General features: G+C 35.6%; 1 protein-coding gene across 1 annotated transcript in view; it reads left to right on the top strand.

Annotated features, from left to right (window-relative positions):
* Positions 1 to 21,595, top strand: part of EYS (eyes shut homolog) — a 1,478,297-nt gene that overhangs the window by 375,860 nt on the left and 1,080,842 nt on the right. Inside the window, 1 exon segment of the mRNA XM_054568619.1 lies at positions 13,863 to 13,881. Within this exon segment, the coding sequence (XP_054424594.1) occupies positions 13,863 to 13,881 (19 nt within the window).

Genomic DNA, 21,595 nt, shown 5'->3' with positions numbered 1-21,595 from the left:
GTGGGGCAGGGGAAAGTGATGGCAGGTAAATGAAGACAAATGGATTTGAACAATTAAAAATAAATTAATTAAAAAATTCTAAATGTGATGTCTATGAAATATAATGAAAGTGAAGAAAAGGTGAAGATAATGACTATGTATACCAGATGGCCCGGGAGAATAGGGCAGTGGGGGAAAGAAGAGGAAAGGGCAAGCAAAGGAACGTGAATAGAGGAATCATGGGCACAGACAATGGGAGAGATTGACTGTGGGAGGAGGGGGGACGTGGTAGCGGCAAGCAATGGGGAAATAGACAGGACAACTCTAACTGAATAACAATTTTTTTAAAAAGTTGCTCCTGACAGGCTTAGCCATTGTTCTCATTACCAGTGAAGGACTTAAAGAGACAAAGTTGACCTCAGAATTTGAAGTGTTTCATTAATAGATGAAGATGATCATGACTTTCAAATTGCCTATTACACATAAGTGATACCTTGATCTATGTTAAGTTAATGCAATTCTCTATAGAATGCTATGATTTATAAACCTAAAATTTTAGTGTATATTTACTAGTAACTAACCAAACTGTTGATAGTTTTATAATTCATAAAGTGAACCATTTCCATATTATATTCCATTAAATAATGGACTCCTGGGAGAAAATGACATTGCACATATCATTGTTAAAACAACAGTCTTTGTATTTCCATCACGTTTTGGTGGTAGGAAATAAATTGTTCCTCTTTTCTTCTAAAATATAAACATTTCCAATATCTAATACAAAGAAAACAGAGCTTTGATGCAAATTCTTGTTCTCGAGAAAATAAGTGCTTAAACTAATAAAAATGCCATTTTAATAAGGCTACATATGTGGAAGTAAAATAGAAATATTGTTTGAGCAAATGTCTTATCTGCTAAAGCTTTAATGACACATGTCCCTAAATTTGTAGCAATTAAGATAAAAAGGCAGAAATGGTAATTAACCATTAAACATGTTTGCAAAGTAAAGTAAAGAAAGGGGAAAGAAAACTCAGCAAATAAAAATGCTTAAGTGTATTGAAAACCAGAATAAAAATAATGCTTTTTTCTGGTTAGGACACTCTGTATGGGAATTTGTAAATAGAAAGCAGATTTTAGTACATGTTTTTAAGTGCCCCTGAAGTGAAAAAGACTAGAGTATGAATAATGGAGCAATTAGTTTTTCAGCCTTTACAGGTCATATCTCAGTCATCCTTGTGTTGAGCTACAATGGAGAGTTACAGATGCTGTAATTTAATATTCCACTCTCTTCTTGGAGGACAAAATGTTTTACCTGGGTTATACAGATACCCATCTTTAATACTACAATTTTTTTTAAAAAAATCAATTATATATTTATTTAGTATATTAACACAATGTCAATTTTCTTTCATTATTTTAATAAAAGTAATAATACAAGTATTATTTTGAAGAGGTCAAATAATTTGGATGAACTAAAAGTTCTGAATTTATAGTAAGACTCCAATAGATAAAAAACTAGCTATTTAATTATCAATGTTGATAATTTGACTCCTATTTGTTTTGCATTGCAATTAAAACAGGAAGCACATAATACATATTAGTTTGAAAATCAGTGTTATGTTCACCTTCTTGATGATTATATCATTATCTTTAATTTGATACTGATACTTAGACATTGAGGCTATTTAGACAGTAGAGGATAGGTATATCTCTTTGTACTCTTTATAATGGATATTAAGTCTTTTTTCTTTTATTAATTTATTTGTAGAATTTAGAAGTATTTAATATTTTGATCAAATATTAATTGTATAATTTTAGATGTATTTCTTGTTAATGTATCAGAACTATTATTTATCAATTTACCTTTTTTCTTTATATCCTATAGAGTACTCCATTTGCATAGACAATATTTGACTACAAATCTGTAAAAAATAGCATACCAAGTGAAAAAATATTGTCATCTACTATATGTATAAATATATTTAACATGACTTAATCAACAAGTCATAGTAAAGCTACTTTCATTTGAATGACTCAGTATGTGTAGTGATAGAATGACAGGTCTGGAAGATTCAGAAAAATGCTTAACTACAGGCTGCATCTTATACTAATCACTTTCGATTTGCATTATCAACAGGAGATAGTACACCCTTGGCTTTCTAACATGTAGGTAAGATGATAATTATGTTTAAAATTGCAGAGAATGACTAACTTGCAATGTGTTTATAATAATTTGAACTCTAAAACTGGAAAGTAATGCCAGTGGTATTGTTTTTTAAATTCATACCTCCTTTGGTTTTTAGGCTATTATTACTCACCTTTAATTTTCGCTCTTATTTACTATCCTGTGATCCACTCCTTTATCTTTGCACTATCTATGTTTTTCAGATTGATTAAAAATACCCACAAGTCAACTACCTCCTTTCCAGCATGTGGAGGATGTTTTTTTCCCTTCAAAATGAACAAATAATACATTGACAATTTCTAAAATGCAATGCATATCTAAGAACTGTGAGTTTCTGGTAAGAATTTTAAAATAAAAGAGGATAAGCAAGGAAAAGAGAAAACATGGGAATTCAAAAGATTTAATAATGCTCAGTGTAGCCACAATTACCCTGAGAGCAATGACTTTGGAGTATTAAACACAGACCAAATCAGAAAAGTTATCTAAGGAATACCAGGGGAGATAGAAAGTCATGGATCTGGAAAAATCATAATCAAATGTACATTTTGAGAGATTATTCTACACTGTAAAATAGACTGATTTCTTCTTCCTTTTTTTAGAGTGAGGTTACATATTGGTGGTAGAGGAAAAGTTAAGTGCTTACAATAATCAAGTTATTATCTAAAGATATGGAAAAGAGTGTTGAGGTAATTGGATGATTTCAGAAAATATTTAGATAACAAACTGAACAGGTTACGCTTTTAAGATATTCAGATGTGTGGCGTGAAGCAAAGGAAAAATCATGCTCAAATGTGCAGGGTGGAAAAATAAGTTGTTACTCTGAGCCTGCAGGAGTAAAAGGAGCATGTTTAATGAAAGTGGAAACTAGCAGAGTTTCAGACATACTGAGTTTGTCAGTCTATATGTTATTAAAGTGAAAGTCTCCCTTAAATGGTCTGCATACATGCACCTGGAGCACAGGAAAGAGTCCTGGAAGGAGTATAGCTCGCTAAGACATCAGCTGAGAAGAAATATATAGAACAACAAAAGAAATAGTGATCAAGATAACACTGAGGAAAACGGAAATCTAAGGAATGGATAGAGGAAGAAATGCAATGAGAAACAAAAGGAAAAGAGAAGAAAAGAGAGGGGTTTAGAATTACTGCAAACTGATGTGTCCCTTCACTTATTGTCACATCTTCCCTAAGCCAGGGGTCTCCACTCTGCTCTCTCTATTCACACAGTTTCAGATTCTCATACCATCTCACTCATCACCTTCAGGAGGATTGGAAGAAAATACTCCACTCTGTCCCTTTGGGTTTCAGTAAACTTATCACACATTTGTAAGTAGTCTCATATTAAAACCTCCTCAGATTCCCTCAAGTATGCCATCTCATCCCTGTCAGGATCCAGTGATAGTTATTAATCCTTGTGTATTCATGGGGTAATGTTAGTATAGGAGTAGAGACTAAATCTACAGGAAACAGAATAGTCCTCAGAAAGGGCAATGATATGTGGTAAGACAGAGATCTAGAAATTTGGTGATAATATTAGCTGTAGAAAGGAGGTGGATAGGACTGCCAAAATTTAAAAAGAAATTAACTACATGGAAAGGATAAATGAAAATATTTTTAAGACTTCAGAGAATTAGATAAGAATTGGGAAAGTTATGTGATGACATCTATTTTCTCTGAAATTCAGAAGAGTAATTACTTCCTGTGAATGGCAGGATTAGTAACAGGATTGAGAATTCAAGGAGAATGTAAACTGTTTCACATTTAGTTGAATATCCAATTTCCTGCAAGTATATGATACATCAACTTTTCTGAAAATGATATTTCTAACCACACTGTTCTATAGAAGCTGTTACACTGACAAGAGTGGGAATCTACCTTAAACCAGAGTCAGAGACCATTCTTGGGATTTAGAATGAGAAATTTGAGAAAATGCTGCTCAGACCCTATTTGGCATTGAAAATATGAAACAGGAGGTCACGACTATTCGCAAAAAAAAAACTCCTCACCTTGGGAGGGAGGAATCGTTTGAAGAATGATAGAGAGAAGCTGAAAGATAATATGGAGCGCTAAAGAGAGACAAATAGACAAACAATCATGGCAGATATGCCCAATGGACCTAAGCTGGCTGAAGTTTTGGCTCACCTGTAGTTTGCTGCTTGAGCCAATATATTTCTCATTGTACCAGTGCTGATCCTATTGGGGTTCTATCTTGTTTCTAAAAAAATTTTTAAAAAGGCATCAGTTGTTTAAAAAAAAACAAAAAAAAAGCTTAGGCAGTATTGAAGATTAGTAGAAGCAAAAACTGAAGAAGGGGCACAGAGAATGAGAGAGTTAGATTAATCTAGAACTGAGGATATACAGAGAAAATGACCTAGGTTTGTGTGCCAGTGAATAAGAGGTGAAATTCAGTACCACTTCTTGACTCTGGACTTTCAGTAATATAGGAAAATTGCTGCCCCAAAGAAGGCTGATAACAGTAAGGACCACAATGGATAGTGTTTTTTAATAAGGCAAGAAATGTAAAGGAAATGTTCACTAAGCAATATAGGGAAGGTTGTTTATTGTGAAAGGGCTGAGAGAACAAGTGTAGGGAGGTAATAGCAATGGGAAATTGGTTCATGAGAGAAGCATAAAGGTGAATGGGATTGAACAGATTAGGAAAAAATGCAGAAATTAATCCTGAGGGCTCCTAGTAACAGTGGGGTCACATATTGACATGGCATTCCTCAGGTGGCAATTACAAACTGAACAAATTATAAAAACAAGAGTGACAGAAGTAGGCAGTAGACAGGATATCTTCTGTCTGCAATGAAAGAAATTCTTCAGGCTGGTGGGAAATACTACCAAATGGAAATTTTGATTCATAAGAAGACATGTAGGCCTTGAAAACTGGATATATCTTGGCAGGTATATAATTTTATTCTTTGAATTTATTTAAACACATATAACTATTTAAAGCAAACTTTATAATAATTATTGGATTTATAACATAAGTAACTATAACATATGATAATAATAGTACAGCAAATGGAACTCTGTAAGTATAATATTTGTGGATCTTATATGTGAAATAGTACAAATTAACTCTAGACCATATAAATGGCATTCTAAAGAGCAACAATAAAAATAATGTAACCAGGTGTGGCTATAGTTAAAATCAATAGAATAAGAAAAGTATTTAAGTAACCAAAGCATAAACAGGAAAATATATAGAAGCAAAACCAAAACAAAGAAACAAGGAAAAAAAAAAGACAAATTGAAAACAAAAGCCAAATGATGGACATAAATCTAAGCATAGCACTTACATTGAATGTCATGAGCTAAAACAAAATCCAACTGAGGCTTACATTTCTGTTCAATTGGATTCAAACCAAAACCCAACTTTATTTTGTCTCAAGAAATGCACATAAAGGCATGACTAATAAATAATAAAAAGATAATAAAAAAATAATAAAAAAATAAGTGTATACCATTTTTAAAAGCATAAAAGTGATTAAATTGAATTTATATCAGAAAAAAATATACTCAGGACCAGAAATAGAAAGTAGATGTCATAGTCATTATAGGCCAATTATTCAGCAATTCCAGCCAACAGCATCTAGAACAGCAGAGTTATCCTGTCGCATTCAGATCCATGAGAAATAATATATTTTTGTTGTCTTTATGTGAATTAGTTGTTAGTTACATTAAAATAATTAAAACAGAAATTAGTATCTAGAAGTGAAGCGTTCTCATAACTAAAACCTAATATATGTGGAATTGGGATAATTTGGGGAAGAGAATACAAAGGCAGTAAGGAAATTTTAATAATGTCTAGAAGAGTAGTCAGGATATTGTTATTAAAGACAGGAGAAGTAAGAACCCTCTTTTATGTCGACCCTGAGACTCACCTGTGTTAGTAAGGAAGATAGACAATATAGCCTCATAGACTTGGCATGAAGGATATCAGGGAAAATGTTGAAATTACCAAATAGATTCATTTAGTGGCCTATGTTAAAATAGGACAAGAAAATGAGCTAATGATGAGACTGTTTTTTAACCAGATTTTAGAAATATATTTTTAACCCTGTGTTGGAAAATAAATATGATTGTTATTTCCGGACTCTGCAGTTGGCAAAAGATTTTCAAAGTGGACTCAGGACAGTGATCAAATCCAGGATATTATCAGTGGAACTGGACTATGTGGGAAATATCATGGAAGCTGGGCTTTTATACTCTTTATTAAAACAATAGAATAATTTAAAGCAGAGGCATGTAGACCACTTTAGCTAGATAAAAATCCTTCTAAAAACCTTCAGCACATAGCCCAACTCACATGCCAAGGTATAAAAGACATAATTCAAAGAAATGTGTGAACCTAGCAGTAAGCAAGCTGAGAAAATTATTCTGTTGTAAACATGGCCATTACTTATTGCTTTCAGAATAGGCGTCATAGAAGCACTATGAGCCAGTTGCCAGTATGTAGTATGTATCTTCCTGCTTCTACCCCCTTTTGAGTATGTGTCCATTGCAGTATTCTTATTTCTGCCTCAGCTTCCTATATTAACAATATGAGCGAGCAGATAAATTGCCCTTTTAATTTGTAGAACTTTGAATCAAGAAAAGCTATACTCAAGCACTAAAACAGAGACAGTATAATCAAATAGACTCTTCTACATACAGATTTAATTTAAATAATATTTCAGCTAATACTAATAGCATAAAACACTTGTGGGTGAAAGGGTTATGTTTTCCCCTAGGGGATGTGATTTATAGTGAGCACAGTTTTACATAATATCTTGAAATGGCCACTGATGATGATGATGATGGTGATTGTTTTGTCAACCGGAGCTCGTTAACCACCCTTGTGTCCATGTGGCTGTCCATATGCTTAGCTTAGACTTCCTCACAGCATTTTCACAGTGGTTGTTCAAGGGTAATTAGATTTTTTCTTTAAGTCAAAAATTTTAAAAACAGTAGTGATTCTCAAATAGAGATGATTTTGCTCCTCCAGGAGACATTTTTCAAAGTTTAGAGATAGTTTTGGTGGTTACAGCTGGAGAAGTGAGAGGAACATCTAGTAGTTATGTTATGGATTGAACTGTACTCTCCCAAAATTCATATGTTGAAGTCTTAACCTGAGGTACATCAAAATGTGACCTTATCTGGAAATAGAGTAGTCACCTTTATACACAGTTTCACTTTCTGAAATTTCAGTTACCGATAGTCAACTATGGTAGAAAATATCAAATGGAAATTTCCAGAAATAAACAATTCATTAGTTTTAAATTGGAAGCTATTCTGAGTGTGGCTATTGTCTGCCATATGACCACAGCTTATTTACATTTTGTCTACATGTGAAATACACACTCATATTTAGGATCATAAAAGTCATCAGCACTGTGTTGAGGTTAGAAAACAAAACCTTTTAAAAAGTTATTTTTTTCAAAATCTGCTAAAGCAAAAAAACTTAGGGTTAAGTTAAAAGTCTAAAATGTCTATGCAAAAATGATAAAACATCAGTGAGAGAAATTAAAGAAGATTTATAGAAATGAAAAATATAACCTCATCATACCTTGAAAGAATGAATATGGCTAAGATGATCTGTAAATTCAAAATAATGCCTATTATTATTATTATAATTAATAATAATTAATTAATGCAAGTAGTTTTTTTAAAAAAATTGATGACCTGATTTAAAATATGGATATGTAAGAACTTATGACAAAAATAAACTTCTGAATAAAAGTACAAGTCTAGAGAAGTTATACTCTCTGACTCATAAGTTAATATCAAGAAGTCACTTTATTGGAAAAAAGGAAGAAAGGAAAAGAAGGGGGGAGGGAAGAGGGAAAAAAGGAAGGGAAGGGACAGAAATTGATCAATAGAAAAACTGATCAATCAAAAATAGAACCACAGTGATATAATTAATTTTGCAAAATGAATCTGAAACAATTTAATAGGAAAATGAAAGTATTTTCAACAAATGGTAATGAAATAAGTATATTTTTATGCAGAAAAATTGGCATTGACTTCTACTTCATACCATAAACAAGACATTAATTTCAGGTTGTTGAGTTTCATATAAAGTTAAAGCTATGAATCTTCCAGAAGAAAACATGAGAGAAGCTATTTCAGATCTTGGCAGAGGATTTTATTTATTAGAAAAGACAAAGAGAGCATTATACATAAAAGAAAAAATAATTTAGATTAATTAAATTAAAAATATTTGCTCACTAGAACACCATTATGAAAACAGATGAGCATGGAAAAAAATGAAACATAAGCCAATATCTATCAGACAAGACTTAAAAGTAGAATATATATAGAGCAACTATAGCACAATAATATGAAAACAACAAAATACTAAAAATAATGTTCAAATGACTGAAACCAATATTCATAAAAGAAGATAAGCAAATAACAACTTCTTGCCATAATTAATCATCAGTGTAAAGCAAAATAAAACTACAAGTGGATACTCCAAAGTGTCTAAAATTAAAAAAGATAATGATAAAATGGTAAATTAGTTGACAGGAAAAAATTGAAAAAAAATGATAGTTTGGAAGTTACTTTTATTTTGTTTTATTTTTTATTGTATTTTTCCACTACCATGTACCTCCCCATACCCACATGACTTCTTTCTCTTTTTTTGTCTTTTTTGCTTTACTCCCCCCACCTCAGCTGTCTTACCTTTAAAATTAAACATACACCTAAGGTAAGAGTCACAATTCACTCCTAGGAATATAAGCAACTGAATTAAAAAATATTTGTCTACAAAAAACACAAGAATGTTTAAAAGAATCTTATTCATAGTGACTAACACTTAGATACAAACCAAAGGCTGTCAATATGAAATTATAACAGCAACTACTAATATGTACATGCAGCAGGCTGTTACTCAGCAATAAGAAGGATCAAATTATTATTTTTTAATTCATTAATTTACTTTTTCAAATACATTTGTCTCTGCCTACCCCCAACACCTTTCCCTTGCCCCCTCCCTCAACTCTTCCCCTTTGGTTTTGTCCATGAGTCCTTGCTGTATGTATCTTGACTTTCACATTCCCTTCCTTTCCCCCTGCCCCCCACTCCCTCCTTACCTCTTGTCGTTGGTTTCTTTTCCTTTCAGTGTTACTGGTCTCATTTTCCTTGGATTTTTGTATTGTTGGTTAGGTTCCACTTATAGGTGAGCTCATACGGTATTTGTCTTTCACCACCTGGCTTATTTCACTTAGCATAATGCTCTCCAGTTCCATCCATGCTGTAGTAAAGTTTAGTAGTTCTTTTTTTCTTTCTGCTGCATAGTATTCCATTGTGTAAATCTACCATAGTTTTTTGATCCAATCATCTACTGATGGGCATTTAGGTTGCTTCCAACACTTGGCTATTGTCAATTGTGCTGCTATGAACATTGGGGTGCATAGGTTCTTTTGAATTGGCATTTTGGGATTCTTAGGGTATAGTCCCAGCAGGGGAATTGCTGGATCCAAAGGCAGTTCCATTCTCAGCTTTTTGAGGAAATTCCACACTGCTTTCCACAGTGGCTGCACCAGTCTTCATTCCCACCAACAGTGGACTAGGGTTCCCTTTTCTCCACAGCCTCGCCAGCACCTGTTGTTTGTGGATCTGTTTATGATGGCCATTCTGACCGGTGTGAGGTGGTACCTCATGGTGGTTTTGATCTGCATCTCTCTGATGGCTAGTGATGCTGAGCATCCTTTCAAATGCCTCTGGGCCCTCTGTATCTCCTCCTTGGAAAAGCGTCTGCCAGGTCCTTTGCCCATTTTTTGATTGGATCGTTTGTCTTCTTGGAGTGGAGTCAAGTGAGTTCTTTATATATCTTGGAGATCAAACCTCTATCTGATGTATCATTAGCGAATATATTTTCCCATAGGGTTGGCTCCCTTTTCATTTTGCTAATGTTTTCTTTCGCCCTGCAGAAGCTTCTTATTTTGATGAGGTCCCACTTGTTTATTCTTTCCTTTATGTCCCTTGCTTTAGGAGACATATCAGTGAAAAAATAGCTGCGTGGGATATCTGAGAGTTTCCTGCCAATGTTCTCCTCTAGGACTTTGATGGTGTTGCGACTTATATTTAAGTCTTTTACCCATCTTGAGCTTATTTTTGTGTATGGTGTCAGCTGATGATCCAGTTTCAATTTTTTGCATGTAGCCGTCCAGCTCTCCCAACACCATTTGTTGAAAAGGCTATTATTGCTCCATTTTATGCTTCTGCCCCTTTTGTCAAATATTAGATGCCCATAGAGACCTGGGCTTATTTCTGGGCTTTCTATTCTGTTCCACTGATCTATGGATCTGTTCTAGTGCCAGTAACATATTGTTTTGAGTATAGTGGCATTGTAGTAGAGTTTGATGTCCGGTATTGTGATCCCTCCTACTTTGTTTTCTTTCTCAAAATTGCTGAGGCTACACGGGGTCATTTATGGTTCCATATAAATTTTTGAAATGTCTGTTCTATTTCTGTGAAATGTGTCATTGGTATCTTAATAGGGATTGCGTTGAATCTATAAATTGCTTTGGATAGTATGGACATTTTGTGATATTAATTCTTCCAATCCATGAGCACGGTACATGTTTCCATTTATTTGTGTCTTCCTTCATTTCTTTCTTCAATGTTGTATAGTTTTCTGAGAACAGTTCTTTTACCTCTTTGGTTAAATTTATGCCTAGGTACTTTATTTTCCTTCTTGCTATTTCGAATGGTATTTTTTCTCTGACTTCTTCTTCTATTTCATTGCTGGTGTACAAAAATGCCTGTGATTTCTGAATATTGACTTTGTATCCTTCTGTTTTGCCAAATTCACTTATTAGGTTGAGGAGTTTTTTGGTAGAGTCTACAGGGTTTTCATTGTACACTATCATGTCATCTGCAAACAATGATAGCTTTACTTCCTCCTTTCTTATTTGGATGCCCTTTATTTATTTTTCTTGTCTGACCACTGTGGCTAAGACTTCCAATACAATGTTGAAAAGAAGGGGTGAAAGCCGACATCCTTGTCATGTTCCCGATCTTACTGGAAAAGCTTTTAGTTTTTGCCCGTTGAGCATGATGTTGGCTGTAGGTTTTTCATATATGGCCTTTATTACATTGAGGAATGCCCCATTTATTCCCATTTTGCTGAGTGTTTTGATCATAAATGGGTGCTGTACCTTGTCAAATGCTTTTTCTGCGTCTATCGAGATGATCATGTGGTTTTTGTCTTTTCTTTTATTTATGTGATGTATTCCGTTTATTGACTTGTGTATATGGAACCATCCCTGCATGCCTGGGACAAATCCCACTTGATCGTGGTAGATAATCTTTTGAATGTATTGCTGGATGCGGTTTGCTAATATTTTGTTGAGGATTTTAGCATCTATGTTCATCAGCGAAATTGGCCTGTAGTTTTCTGTCTTTGTAGTGTCTTTATCTGGTTTTGGGATCAGGGTGATGCTGGCCTCTTGAAAAGAGTCTGGGAGTCTTCCCTCCTCTTGGATTTTTTGGAATAGTCTGAGAAGGACAGGGGTTAGCTCTTCCTTAAATGTTTTGTAAAATTCTCCTGTGAAACTGCCCGGCCCAGGCCTTTTGTGTGCCGGGAGTTTCTTGATTACTGCTTCAATTTCCCCAGCTGTTATCGGTCTGTTCAAGCTTTCTGTTTCCTCCTTCTTCAGTGTTGGGTGATTATACTTTTCTAAAAATTTGTCCATTTCATCCAGGTTTTCAAATTTCTTGGCATATAATTGTTCATAGTAGTTTCTGACAATCCTTTGTACTTGTGTGGTATCAGTTGTTATTTCTCCTCCTTCATTTCTGATATTATTAATTTGGGTCCTCTCTCTTTTTTCCTTGATGAGTCTGCTTAAAGGCTTGTCAATTTTATTTATCTTTTCAAAGAACTAGCTTCTGGATTGGTTGATCCTTTGAATTGTCCTTTTCGTCTCTATGTCATTCAGTTCTGCTCTAATCTTGACTATTTCCTTCCTTTTCCTTGCTCTGGGATTTATTTTTTGTTGTTTCTCCAGTTCTGGAAGTTGTGGTGTTAGGTCTTTTATTTGAAATGTTTCTATCTTTTTTAGGTAAGCGTGTATTGCTATGAACTTCCCTCTCAGGACCGCCTTTGCTGTGTCCCATAGGTTTTAGACTGTTGTCTGTTCATTTTCATTCGTTTCCAGAAATTTTTTGATTTCTTCTCTTATCTCATTATTGACCCATTCATTGTTTAATAGTGTACTGTTCAGTCTCCATGAGTTTCCAAGTTTTTGAAGTTTCTCTTTGAGGTTGATTTCCAGTTTCAAGCCCTTGTGGTCCGAGAAAATGGTTGGTATTATTTCAATTTTCCTGAACTTGCTGAGGTTTCCTTTGTCCTATCATGTGGTCTATCTTTGAAAAACTGCCATGAGCATTTGAAAAGAATATGTATTTCTCTTCTTTGGGATGTAAGGTTCTATATATGTCAGTTATGTCTCTTTGATTCTGTGTGTCATTCAGCTGCACAATATGTTTATTAATGTTTTGTTTGGAAGATCTGTCCATTTTTGACAGTGGGGTGTTGAAATCCCCTACTATCAGTGTGTTGCTGTCTATATCTTTTTTGAAGTCATCCAACAATTTCCTTATATACTTGGGAGCACCTATATTGGGAGCATATAAGTTTACAATGTTGATGTCTTTTTGATAGATTCTCCCTTTCAGTATTATGAAGTGCCCCTCTGGGTCTCTTTTTATGGCCTTTGTTTTGAACTCTATTTTGTCTTGTATAAGTACTGCAACCCCTGCCTTCTTCTCTTGCCCATTTGCTTGGAATATTTTTTTCCATACCTTTACTTTCAATCTGTGTAGGTCTTTGGCTCTTGTAGGCAGCATATGTGTGGGTCATGTTCCTTATCCATTCACCTATCCTGTGTCTCTTGATTGGGGCATTTAGTCCATTATTACTGATAGAAACTTATTCAGTTTTTTCTCTTTGTACCTGTGTTTTTCTCTTTCTCACTCTTTTCCTTCATCTTCTTAAACCAGCCCCTTTAGAATATCTTGGAGTGCTGGTTTGGTAGAGGTGTATTCTTTTAGCTTTCTTTTGTCTGGGAAACTCCCTATTTCCCTGTCTATTTTCATTGAGAGCCTTGCTGAGTAGAGCAGCCTTAGCTGTAGGCCCTTGCTTTTCATGACTTGGAATATTTGTTACCATTCCCTTCTGGCTTGTAGTGTTTCTGTTGAGAAGTCAGCTCCTAGGCATATTGAGGGCCCCCTTGTAAGTTACTTTCTGCTTCTCCGTTGCTGTCTTGAGGATTCTCTCTTTGTCTTTGATAGTTGCCATTTTAATGATGATGTGTCTTGGAGTGGACCTCCTTGGGTCCCTCTTGAGTGGGGCCCTCTGTGCCTCCTGGATTCATGAGACCTCTTCTCTCCTCAAATTAGGGAAATTTTCCATCATTACTTTTTTGAGGAGGTTCTCTATTCCTTGCTCCTCTTCTTCTCCTTCTGGTATCCCTATTATATGGATATTATTGCGTTTCAGGTTGTCCTGCATTTCCCTAAATGCCTCATCATTCTTTTTGAGTTTTTTTTTTCCATTTCTTATTCTCTCTGGGAGCTTTTTTCTACCTTATCCTCCATCTCACTGATTCAACCCTCGGCTTCATCCAGCCTGCTTTGGATTCCTTCTACTGTGTTCTTCAATTCAGAAATGGTATTCTTCATATCCTCTTGTGTCTTCTTGATAGTGTCTATGTCCTTTTCCAGGTTGCTATAGTTTGCTGTAAGATCCTGATAGTTTCTCTGCAGTTTCTCCTAGTTATCTTTGAGCTGGCTGAGCTCATTGAGCTTCCTTAGAACCATTGTTTTGAATTCAGTATCTGAGAGTTCCCTTGCCTCTATTTCATTTAGTTCTCTCTGTGGGGAGTCCCCTTTTCCACTCCTTTGGGGGGAACTTCTTTTTCTTTCCATTTTTATGAGAGTCTATTAAATTATTTATTTATTTAGTTAGTTAGTTAGTTAGTTATGCTTCTGCCTCAATTGATCCATCTAGATTTCCTGACTTTGTATATTAAACTTCTATGGTAACAGGCGGGTTCATTTATTTATTTGTTTATTTATTTATTTATTTATTTTCTTTCTTGGCCTGCCTCTGATGATGTCAGTTGTTGACCCTATATGACCTTGGGTCATTTTTTTGAGCTTTCCAGGAGTCTACTGTCTGTGTCTGACCCCTGCTTGGGGAAGCTCTGTGACCCCTTCGGCCAGGGAGCCACTATTTCTGTGAATCACTCTGCACTCTCATGCCAGTTCCTTGAGCATGCTTTCCTGTCCAGCAGGATCCCCTGCCTGCTTGGGCGCTTATTCGCCTGACCTCACTCACTCAGCTAGCGCCCTTGTCCAGTGGGCACGCCTGGACTGGTCTGTTTAGGGTCTTGTATTGTGTGCTTTCCTGACTTTTGGCTCTCTGGGGACGTTGCCTGCCTGCACAATATGGAGACTACAGAAATGGGAGGAAGTCAGCTCCAGGACTCTCTGGTTAATCCTGTCTCCAGTCCCTCCTCCAGGGTCTCTGGGCAGTTCTGTGACCCCATCAGCCAGGGATCCACTATTTCTTTGGACCACATTGTATTTGCAGGTCATCTGGCTCCCTGGCACCTGCTTCTGCCTCTTTGGGGGCACGCCCTGCCTGCCCAAAATGGAGACTATGGAATGAGGAGGGAGTCAGGACTCCCCGGTTCCTCCTCCCATTTTTTTCTCCAATGCCTCCATCTCCAGTCTCTCCTCAAGGCTTTCTATGCAGCTCTGTGACCCCTTTGGCCAGGGATCCTCTATTTCTTCTAACTTGTCTGCACTTACCACCCCCCCCAGCTCACACGCGCACAAGCTGTGTGTGGAGCGTACAAAAGGCAGGTTAATTGATTCCCTTATGCCTGAGCGAGATGGTAGCTGCAGAGTGGGAGGTGAGTTATCACCAGGGCTCCAACGGCCACCGTCTTAGTTCTCTTCACAAAGTTTTCCTCACCGATTTTTTCCCAGGCACCAGCCCACTCTGTTGCTGCCTCTACCCAGAGATCATGGAGGGTGGCTGCCACTGCAATTTTTGCATTGGCCCTTTAAGTGTCTCTTTGCATCCCCAGCCGCCTGTCTCTGGCAGTGAGTGACCCTAAGCTTTCAGGGTTGCATTTTGTCTATGTGTTTTCCTGGTTTTAGCTGCTGTAGTCTAGAGGTCCCTGTTTGTGATTCAGACCCAGTTCTTCTCAGGGGGAGCTAACTAGCCATTTCAATGTCCCTCTGGTGCTGGTGCCTGTGGGCACCCAGCTCACCCTCTTGAGCCTCCACCACACTTCTCGCCCGTTGGGATGTGTGAGAGTTGAATCCACTGTCTGTCCGCAGCTCCAAGGCCCCTCTCCTACTCTAGTTCCATTGTTTTCCAGGTGATTACTCCACTATTTAGTCACAATTCCAGTTTGGTCTTGGGAGGAGGAGGTCAGCGAGACTCCCATTCACTCCTCTGCCATCTTTTCCTTCTCAATTCAGATCAAATTATTGATACACAAGAATATAAGAAAAGGTGCTGAACAAAAAAATTTGGACTAGAAATGTTGGGAACTGTCCTTTCTGGTTTCAGGACTGTTGCCCCACTGACAGGTGAGAAGGCCCCAAGGTTGGAAATAATCAAGGAGGCCTTGAGAAAACAGGCCACTGAGGAGACAAAACCTGTCCTCCCTGGCAGAGGCATAGCTCCTGCCTCCCTCACATCACCGCTCTTGGCCCTGTGATGGCTGGTTGTCAAAGACAGGTAATATCCTTTGATGGAAGGGACAACCTAAGACAGACACAGCTGATATGGGCAGCAGGACAAAAACCTGGGGGACACAAATGGCAAAAAGGCCCGCAGTCCTCAGCTCAGCTTGAATATGAGCGGGGTCCTCATTCTATCTGAAAGAAGTCTCCTTGTTTCTTGGTGGCTCTCTCCCCTCCTACTGGCTCAGGCTTGAAACAATATGGAGACAGTCCTAAACTGGATCTGGCGGTTCCCAGGGGAAATCAGGCCTTGAAGTAAATTCATTAAAGCATGCTTTGTTTTTCCCTTAAAAGCTATGATAACCAGCTCATGCTGGGAAGAAAATTTACATTATTCACAGACCCTAACTCTAAATCCTTTGGCGCTCTCATGTTTACTAGTCTCCTCTTGGACCTATGTAAATCAGTGTGTTCCTGCCATTTGTTTTCTTCAAAACATCATCTATTCTCTGTAAACATTAACATACTGATGTAATGAAAGCACTGGTACATTACTATTACCTAGCCCCATTGATAACTTTTTCAATAAAAGCCTTTGGAAAAAGGGGCTTGGGGTCTTCTCCAGTAGAAGGAAGAGCTATACTCTGTTTCCTGGCAGACAGAGAAGTGTCTGCAATGACTTGTGTTCATTTCCCCCATCTGTGACAATCCCAGGATGGGCTCTGCCAAATTCAGAGCCTTGTTCCCTCCTCAACTGGCCCCCTGGATAGAGGACCCTTAGATCCAGGAGCCCCGCACCCTACATATTGCTCCCCATGACAAAAACAGAGAATATATTGTGAGATTCTCCTTATGTTAGTTACCACATAGGGAAATAATCAGAAAAGTGGTAGTTTCCAGGAATGGCATTGATCAAGAAGGGAACTGGACAAATTTTCTGATGTAGTGAACATGTTCTAAATCTTAAAGGTGTACATGTGGGTTAAAAAGTATATACATTTGTAAAAACCCATCTATTATACACTTAAGACTTATCCTATGTAAAACTTTCACAAAAAAAAACTGTTAATTGATTTCTCATTAGTAGTTTTGTTTTCTGAAGTTGTTTGGTTAACAATCCTAAAACATTTTTCTGTGTATGAGAGCCTTAAGCAAATTAGTAAATATGTTATGGATAGTGCATCTAGATTTTTCACTGTTAGAGAAGGAATTTACAAATATGAAAAGGAAAAAAACTATAAATGTATTAGCTATAAATTGGAGATATGAGAGAATTCATGGTTTTTAATATGTGACAGAAACATAAATATAACTGTATACATATATGCATATATTTATTATACATACTGTACTATACAATATTAGAATGTGCCCAGTGGTATTGCCTGATTGAATGAAATTGCATGTATTCACATGAAACTTACCTGTAGGTGTCTGCATGTATATCTGTCTCTATGCAAAGAAATCAAAATGTATGTATGTTTATATGTATATAGATACATATACATATAATTCCTAAGTCTGACCAATGATAATTGAGCAGTTTTATCACCCAGATCTTCACTTAATCTTAGCCAAAAGGTCAAGAAGTGATTACCCAGATCTTGATGTCCAAATATCATACTTTCCTTAAAGGACACATGGCTTTTTAGAGAAAAGACAAATTTCAAGCCTGAGGAAGGGAAAATACAAGATAAATCATAAAAATATTTTTGTATTAAAAAATAAAATACTCAAAGAAAAAGAGAATTTATCAAATGGATATGAAAGGGTCAACTTGAAAAAGCTTCCATTAGATAAATAAAACATTGAGTATTAAAATAAATAATGAAGTTAATGGATTACAATCTATTTAACAATAATAATTGATGCTGCAATTCATATATAAATACATTATGAATTGAAAATAGGCAAATATCAGGGGAAGCATAAAGGAAAAGTTCTCTATTATTAATCAGAATATCAGCTAAAATATATGAAAGTAATGGTAGAGTTATAAAATTGTCAGTAGTTTCTAGAACTAATTGGTGAATGACTTATGAAATATGACATGTACATAGTCTCAAAATACCTCTACAAAATTATTTAAATCTAAAGGGACAAATGATAAGTTTTCCTTGAAATAACATTAGCAATACTGGAAAAAAGCTTAAAAAAATCCCAGGAAATGATGTTTTAAGGACACTGTATATTACCTCTGTTACATTTCTTCTAAAGATATCATAAAACCTGAATTTAAATCAAATGACATCAGATAAGCCAAAATTGACAGGAATTTTACAGAATTATTGCCCTGTAATCTGCAAAATGTCAAAGTCCAGTAAGAACAAAAAAGGATAAATAATTGTTCCAGACTAAAGATAATCACAACTAAATTCAGAATTAATTCCTAGAATTGATTCTGACCAGGGAAATGGGAGTGAATTAGCAGTTAAGGATTTTTCTGGGACTGCTGAAAAAATGTGAACATTAGCTAAGAGTTATAGAATAGTATTGATTTTGTTAATTTTACTGTGATAATGTAAGAAATAACATTGTTTTTAGAAAATGCACAATGCAATACTAAAGGATAAATGGTCATAATATTTTAAAACTTATCTCAAATGGTTTACAAAAAGAAATTCATATGATATAGGTAATGTAACATATAATAGAAATGCATGTGATATGGATAAATAAATATAAAGAGAAAATATTAATGCAAATATAGCAAAATATAAACATTTTGTAACTCAAAAAGTACTGGAGTTTTTCATCGTTTTAATTTTTTTTCTAAGACAATATTAAAATAAAAAATTTAAAATGTGTATTAACCCTCATGGTGACTATCACACACTCATATTTGGTAGAATAAAACAGACAAATGACAAATAAGTGACAATGCTGAATGCTTCTGAGGAGGCAGAACAGCAAAAACGGTTGTCACTGGGACTGATAGCAATACAAAAATGGTAAAGCTACTTTGAAAAATAATTTGGCAGTTTATTATAAATTAAACATACACTTACCATATGAACCAGTACTCAAGTATATATCAAGTAAATGGAAGACTATGTTCATACAAAAACCTAAATTCAAATGTTTACAGTGTATGTTTATACCTTTTTTTATATTCACCAATACCTAGAAACAACCAACAGGCTTTTCAGCAGGTCAACAGATAACAAATTCCGGTATATCCATACAATGGTATACTGCTTAGCAATAAAAAGGAATTAATTGTTGATTAACAGATATTGATGAAACTTTTGCTATGCGGCAGAAACCAGCTGCAAAATATGACATGATTCCATTTATATGACATTCAGGAAAAGGTAGAACTCGGGAGAGAAAGCAGATTGGTCGTTACCAGGAAGTTCAGGGATGGAATATTTTTAATGGGGCATTCAAGAGAATCTTTAGGGTGATATCGTCTTCTATTTGGTATTCTGATGGAAGGTACATAAATCTATACATAATTTGTCAAAATCAATAGAAATATACAATACATGGTGAACATTGCTGTAGCAAATAAAAAACAAAATCAACCAGAATATCAGAGGGTCCAATCACAGAATTCATTACAAATGTGTAACATAACCTCACTAAAATCAAGTGGGGACAAATTGAGTGTACCTAAATAAACTTGGAAAACAGTTTGACTTGTTATAGCATGTGTCCCTACCCTCCTGCTGCAGGCAGGTGGGTGCTGGTCTGTGGGGCCTCGAGGAGCGCTCTCCTGAGCTCCACCTCCTGCCTCCTCCCTCCTCCCTGAAGCCCAGCAGGAGGTGAGCTGCTGCTGCAAGCAAGTGAAGCTCCCCTGAGCTCTGCCTCCTGACACCCTCCAGGGTTTGCCTCAGGTCCCCTCTCCTCCGTCGGTGGAAAAACCGGCCCCTGGTGTCAGAAAGGCTGGGGACTCCTGTGTTACAGTAAAGGCCAAAATAGTTGTACATAAACACTATACTCTGGTAAATTTTTACTCACAGAAGTAAAGGGTAGCAATTCTGAAACTGCTGTATACTAGGGTTGAACAAGTAAGTAAGTTGTAAATAATGGGAACCAAGCTATTCATTGTCAGAGAGAAACATAAATAAACAAGTAACAGAGGCTAGAACATTTCATGTGGTCATTCATTAGTCAGAGATACCTGAATTAGCACTTGTTTTCAGTATTTTCCAAAGTTCTCAGTAGACTTTTTGGATTGTGCTCCTAATTTCAGCTACAGATACAGGGAGGCAACCCAGCCCCATAAAACAGGTTCTGTCTTATTTGTAGTCAATCCTTCTGTGCACTAATGTCTTACTGCATGTTTACCTTTTGTCATACCCCTGTTCCTTTGCTCATTTGCTCATGTCTCATATGCCTGGAAACTCTAAACTCTCCTTTCCTTCTTTCCCTCCCTCTCTCCCTCCCTTCTTTTCTTCTTTCTTGATTTCTTTCCTTCTCCTTCTTTCTTTCTTTCCTCCCTTCTCCCCTCCCTTCTTTCCTCTCTCTCTCTTTTTCTAGTTCTTTCTTTCCTAGAAGATGCCTACAGTGGAATTTAAGACTACAGTATTCAACTTATCTGAATTAATTATAATTTCCCTAATATTGTTCTTGTTTCATTTATTAAAACAACAGTGGATAAAATTAGCTAATATAAATCAAGTAATTTCAGAAAATATTTGGTGAGACTGAATGAAATAAGTGACTGAAGAAGTCTTTTTCCATCTCTGCAAGGAAAGATATTGAAGAGTTATGATATGGTCACAGAAAGGTAATGACTGATGAAGAATTAGAGACAGTGATTCAGGATTGCATAATAAAAATGAATATGGCAAGTCAGAGTACTTTGGCGACAATTTAACTATCAGGAATGTTTTATTTATATACTAATTTTCAAAATATAGCTTGTATACAAGTGACTTGTACGAATCTTGAGACACTGGTTTTGATGGGTGACTGCCCTGGGACAACTTTTATAATGACTCTTCCTTTGCGCCTTAATATACCCTTTATAGAATTTCATTAAAACATACATTTCACTCATGAACATACATCTGCTATGTTACTTAAAATTCAAAATCCATGAGGCCTGGAATTGTTTTTTCTTCTTATCTGTTTGAATGCTTAGCTCCACCACACTACCAATCTTATACTATGTGCTTTCACTGTATATTTCCTGAATAAGAGAATTCTTACTTTTCCTCACTTGAATAACTTATATTCTTTAAATTTACAATGGCTAAATAGATAAAAAAAATTGGAGTCAAATGTAATATGTATATCAATAGGGAAAAAATATTCATATTTATACATTCATTAAAACTCATTTAAAATTATTTTTTGTCATTACAGAGTTTTTAGTAGGTAGGATATGACTTTTCCTCTGTTGTTTTAAATAGGCGATATGAAATTGTTCCATCTTTGTCATTTGATGGTTTTTATGTTTAATAGACTCAAGAGAACTCAGATCTGTTATAATTTTCTATCCTAAATATGGTTTATCAAGTGTACATTTGTACATTTTGTGGATAATGCATATTGATTTTCAATGTTACGATGACACATATATATATATATATATATATATATATATATATGCAAAGTCTGTTGAATGATTTAACCTGTAAGATATTTAGAAAAACACTTTTTCTATATATTTAAACATAACTTAATATTTCTTAAAAATATAATAATATCTTTCATATTTAAGAAGAATAAGAAGAGTTTTATTATTTAAAAATGAGATGTAGGAGTTTATTTACTTCAATTT

Source organism: Pteronotus mesoamericanus, unplaced genomic scaffold (assembly GCF_021234165.1).
Source record: "Pteronotus mesoamericanus isolate MK-2021 breed Mesoamerican mustached bat unplaced genomic scaffold, CSHL_Meso_final contig_20, whole genome shotgun sequence".
Taxonomy (NCBI): Eukaryota; Metazoa; Chordata; class Mammalia; order Chiroptera; family Mormoopidae; genus Pteronotus; species Pteronotus mesoamericanus.
This window is presented reverse-complemented; position numbering and strand designations above follow the sequence as displayed.